This window comes from Crocodylus porosus, unplaced genomic scaffold, assembly GCF_001723895.1.
Source record: "Crocodylus porosus isolate Cpor-Errol unplaced genomic scaffold, CroPor_comp1, whole genome shotgun sequence".
NCBI classification, from domain to species: domain Eukaryota; kingdom Metazoa; phylum Chordata; order Crocodylia; family Crocodylidae; genus Crocodylus; species Crocodylus porosus.
In genome coordinates, this window is record NW_017728924.1 from 3,105,930 (window position 1) to 3,111,297 (window position 5,368).

Here is a 5,368-nt window from a genome sequence, read left to right on the forward strand (position 1 = left end):
GTACACCCTTTAAATGCTGGAGAGTGGCTTATTCTTTTTATTGCTGTTCCAAAGCTGTTTGCTTTGTTTCTCCAGTTGCCTTTCTATGATAAAAAAGCAAACACTGCTGTCTCCTTAGGGCTTCTTCCCATCCTAATTACAGCCAAGCCCCTCATTAGCCCTGTGCAGTGGGGGAATCAAATAGCATCTGGTACTTTGCACTTAGGATGCTGTGGTTACCAAGAGTTGGAGAGACAGGAAAAGGGGGAGTTAACAATTCATAACCATGTATGGAACAAGCCCAGCCCTCCTTGGACCCAGTTCAGCAGAGACTGAGGGCCTCAGATCAGGAACTTTATCTGGCTAGTAATTGCATCGGCATGCTCGCTTTCTTGTGCATGTGTGTGGGCATTTGGTGAGCAGGACGCTGAGCTGCAGCACCGTTGTGCAGGCATCCACGCACCAGTATGGATTGAAGGGGTACATGCCTCACTTGCAAGGGTCATGGCTGGATTCTACAGTTGCCTGAAGAGTAAAAAGTAAGTGCCTTCTCTTCCCTCCTTCCCCATCTTTTCAGGAGCAGGCTGATTCCACTGGATACTTTACGTTCTGCCTCTGTTGTGCCGCATAAGACATAATAGTGCTGAATAAAACGTTCATGATCTCCGCCTAGGGTACCATTCTTAATGCAGAAGTGCGGAGTAGCCATTGTGACTGCATTATTAGACTCGTGAAAGTTAGGAATTTTCTCTTTCTTCAGTGGACTAAATCTAGCTGTAGCCACTTTTGCTACCAAAAACCTGCCCTCCAATTATAGGGAAAGAAGAAAAAGTGCTTTCTGTCTGATTAGCTGAACTGCTTATACAATCAATAAAAACAATAGGGCAAAATGCATATTCACTTAAAAAAAAGTTCTGTGGGTTCAGGCAAAGTCTTTACATTAGAGGCTGTTTAAGAACTTCAGCTGCACAATCTTTGTGTACATAAAAGCTGAGGGTTTTCTCTTCTATATCTGCTCTCTAATTGTGCAGTTAATTGGCCTTTAATTGCATTTAAAGTGTAGATTTAGCTGCTATATTGTCATGGTGTGTGGATAAGCTGTGAATGGAAGATAGACTGGAACAATGCATGTCTGTATTTGTGCTGTAGATAACTCTGAAGACACGTTTCTTTTTCCTGTGACATCGTCCCTGGTAAGAAAAGGAATGAGATACTCCGTTTTAAAAACTGAAGAGTGGTTCTGAGACTGATATTTTTAGTCCAGAGACTGTAGGGAGCTCTATTGGTGTAGACAGTATGATTAAATAGGGAGGAAAAATAGCAGTAAAAGGCTAACAAAGTTACATCTTTGAGGCTTAAGACATGACCTCATGACGCTGCTGTCAAGCTGTGTTGTTAAATGTGTAAGTGAAATCCTGGCTAATAGGGAAACTCTGGCTGACTTCAGCGAGGCCAAGATATCTCCGTCAGTTTTTTTCTTGTCAGAGGTTATATGCTTACGGTCAGTAGCCTATGGCATGAATTCCTTTGATGGAGGCTTGGGATTTCAGAGGGGATCTAGCTCCCATTGGGTTTCAGTTAGGATTTCCATGGGATTTTGGCCTCCTTTACACTCCTTTGGAAATCTTCAGCCAGAGTCTCAGAGAAGGATCTAAATATTTAGAAAGGAAATAAAAAATTGTACAAAGGGAGAACATACCCCCAGCTAACAAAATAGCCAAGAGGGAGAGATGTTTGCAGTTGCACTTGTGAGAAAACTGGCTCAGGCTGTCTTAAATTAGTAATACAAAAGAATCTGATTTTCAGGGCTAATTGAATTGTCTAGTTCTACTATTAAATAACTTTCTCCATACTGAGTCCATCCAGGAATATTGTTTCATTTATGCTAAAGCATTTTTTCTCAGGACCCGTTCAGCCAAAACAAAGCACAAAGCTGGATACTGGAGCTAAGAGCACATCTGTAGAGAGAATTGCCAGTTGAGGCGTCATTTCAATAGGATATGATCACTGTACCTTTTCTATTGCATCTCCAGCTGCGTGGTGTAATTAGTTGCTTGCATTTGTTTCCTTCAAACACTGGCTTTTTTTGGAATGGTGCATTAAGTTTATGTTTGGCTGATATTTCATAACCTGCTGTTTTAGTCTGGTGACTGGTTGCTGCATAGATTAGTACAGTTATTAGTGCTTTGCAGTCCTGCGTTATAAAGTTGATATTCAACTTGGGCTTTGGCTATTACAAAGTAAAAGCAGTTTATAAACAGTCAGTGTAGCACAGTAATAGAGCCCAAGATTAGCTTTGTATGGCGTTTGATGGGCATTGGACTTGAAGAGCTTGCTACAAAGAGCCACTGAATAGAATAGTTATTCCACAATATTCTGCTATGTTGATGCTCTTCTAGAATAAAAGTCACTCTATGCTAGAATTATCATTATGGTTTGCAAATGCCTGCTTGTTCTGAGTAAAGTTATTGCAGAAAGGAGCATCCACCTGGGGAAGCATTTCAGAGTAGTTATTTAGGTGAATATTCTTGTGCAGAATTGGGTTGGACCGGTCTTTACACCAAACTTAACCATTCGATTCCATTCTTATTTGAGTCTCTATGAATGCAGATTTTAGCAGGATTACTATATAGTATGAGTACATCAACACAATTTCATATATCGGGATTGGCATAACATAGTCAGATTAACTGCACTGAAAACTGATTGTTAAACACCGCAAGCGCTCTCATTACCGCTGGTTGGGAGAAGCAGCTAGTTAGAAACGGCTGTTTCAGGATCTCCCTGAAACTCTTATTGCCAGATATATAGTCCAAGTAGTCTGCATGGATCCCAATGAACCAAAACCTTTCTTTCTCTTTTTGTTGGAAGAGGGTTGATTAAAATCATGCTGACATGGACAATGCCCCCTCCCGCCCCCCATTTTTGGCGATAATATCAAGATCTTCTGGCAGTCAAATGATATGTTGAGATGGTTTATTTTTTCAGTTCCACTGGAGTAGAATTTCTCTCTCCGCTTTATGAATTCAGTTCTCCAGGACCCCGGGAGCCAAGATGAGGTCATTGTGCCAGGCCCTGTACAACGACCTCGCAAGAGATGGTCCGTGCGTATGGATAAAGAGTGAGAATAGAAATGGAGAGAGTAGCAAAGTGTCTTGCCTGCAATCTCACAGCAGGTCAGCGGCAAAAGCAAGGAGTAGAACTGAGATCTATGAGGCGCTATTCACCGAACCATGCTGGGATCGCTGATGCTTTCCCCCGATCAGTTCTGGCCCGAGCAGCGCACAATATATGTTGTTAGATTCTCTCTGCCACCCTCTTCTTAACCGTGTGTAACGTTGTGATGAAGTTGGACAAGGAGAGAGGGTGAAAATGATGGCAGATTAAAACCTGTCAGTGCTGAGCCCTTCAGAAAGCCAGTTTGAAGTCCACAGTGATGCTTGACAATGAGTCAGAAACCTCTGGCATTTCTGAGGCCAAGCCCACAGGCATGCAGCGTCTGTGCCGTCACAAGTGAGCCTGGGCGTATGAGGATCCTTTTTCTAGAGTTTGACTTCCCATGTGGTCGACTGGCGATTGTATAATGTATACGAAACCTATGTGAAAGGTACAGAGAGCGTGCTGGAATAAAGCTTGGTGCTGCTCTGTCAAAGAACAGACCCAGGAGACGTGCTAGGATGACAGAGTCGAGCAGGGGACATGCCTGGACCTGCTGTGTTCACCATCATTGTTGGTCAGCTGCCCTTGATGTACAGGTCCATGTTGGCGTTGCTGTAGGCGCCAAACCATCTCCTGTGGGGCCGCGTGGGCCAGGCTCGCCCCTGCTGGGACTCCACCTGCGTCCCTGGAATCAAACCAGACACACTTGGCTGGAGGCACCAGTCATTTGCTGGGGACCTTTTTTCTAATTCGTGAAACTCCGTGTGAGGATGGGTATTTCTGTACATCTTCCATCTTGACCCCAGGTCTGCTGCCAGTTAACTATCCCCCCAGCTCTGCCCCTCGGTTCCCTGTGGGTACATCAGAGAGCACTGTAGGTCAGACCCCAGCTCTCTCCCTGTCGGTGCAGGGGGCAGGGGAGATGCTGTGGTACACCCCACGCTGCTCAGGGTTGCTGTCGAAGCATCGATGCCCCTGGCTGCTGGTCTCTAGTGCCTCCAGGCAGGAGCGAGTGGGCAGGATTTGTTTGCGGGCAGTGGACCCACGGCCAGGACAGCTGCCATCTGTTGAGGTTTTAGAGACTCAGCATAGGCTCTCCCTCCCCGGGTGCCTCCTGGACCACAGTCAGTCTGCCTAGGGTATGTTGTGGGCTGGGGATGACCAAGTCTCTCCCTCTGGCCATATTCCTGGGCCAGGGCGCATCTCCTTAGGCTCGGAGGCCCCATAGCAGAATCCAAACCATGGACTTTCTCCAGCAGGTCCAGCCATCAGGCTTCGTTGATGCTCTTCCATGATGAGATGTCACCTAAGGGTCAGCTAATCCAGTCTTTCTTCACCAGCCTTGGCTGCTACCCCTCTGAAAGTAAACAAGACAGTTTCTCTTCTTATTTCCTCTCGATGGGCACATGCAGACCAAACTCTCTTAGACAGGTCTTATTCCTAAAAGACTTCATGCCAGTCATCCTGGTTGCAGATCCTTAGGTGGTATTTAACAGAAGCCCAGCCCTTGGCGAATGTGCCCATGTTCTGTAAATCTCATGCTGGGTTTTACATCCCTGTCCCTTGAGTTTTCAGCCCTAGCTAAACATGTAGTTACAAACTATCAACATGGTATAATTTAGTTACTTGAATAGTAAGGCTGGTTGCTGATACTCCGTGCAAACTGCCAATTTTCAAAGACAAATATAGTGCGTTAGAAGTGATGTTAAATATTTGGCTGAAAGTTCGGTGCACCACCTCAGAAACCATCGCTGTGCTAGACCGTAATTAAGTGTACTTAGCTGGTCCATATTTAATGTGGTCGCTAAAGAGCCCGTGGTGCCTTTCGCAAGAGCTAGGGGTGTTAACCCCAGTATCCTGGCCAAAGTCCAACCGGAGTACATGCTGCCTGCCTAACTGCTGCTCTTTCAGAGAGAGGTTGAGTCCTTTTTTGGCCCAGCACTATTGAGAAGTGCTGTCTTCCCTGAACACTGCATTTTCCCAACAGCATGCAAAATCCATGGACCTACGCAGAAAAAACCAACCTGGATGCATTCTCCTACCTCAGTTTGAAATGCTCCTTAGGCTGGGATCAGGCCCCTGGGGTAGGTCTGAAAAGGAATGAACCCTGGGGTAAAGTTGCAACACTTTGGCTAAGCTTGTATTGCTGCAGAATCCCCATAGATATGAGTCACATTGTGACAGCCATCATCTGTATCATTTGATACTGATGCCATTGCCCCATCTGCCA

General features: G+C 45.4%; 1 protein-coding gene across 1 annotated transcript in view; it reads left to right on the forward strand.

The window, feature by feature from the left end:
- Positions 1-320: 320 nt before the first annotated feature.
- KIAA1210 (KIAA1210 ortholog) overlaps positions 321-5,368 on the forward strand; it is a 54,719-nt gene continuing 49,671 nt past the window's right edge. The window contains exon 1 of the mRNA XM_019540229.1: positions 321-518. Coding sequence (XP_019395774.1) covers positions 484-518 — 35 coding nt within the window. The 5' untranslated portion in view covers positions 321-483. The remainder of the gene's footprint in view (positions 519-5,368) is intronic.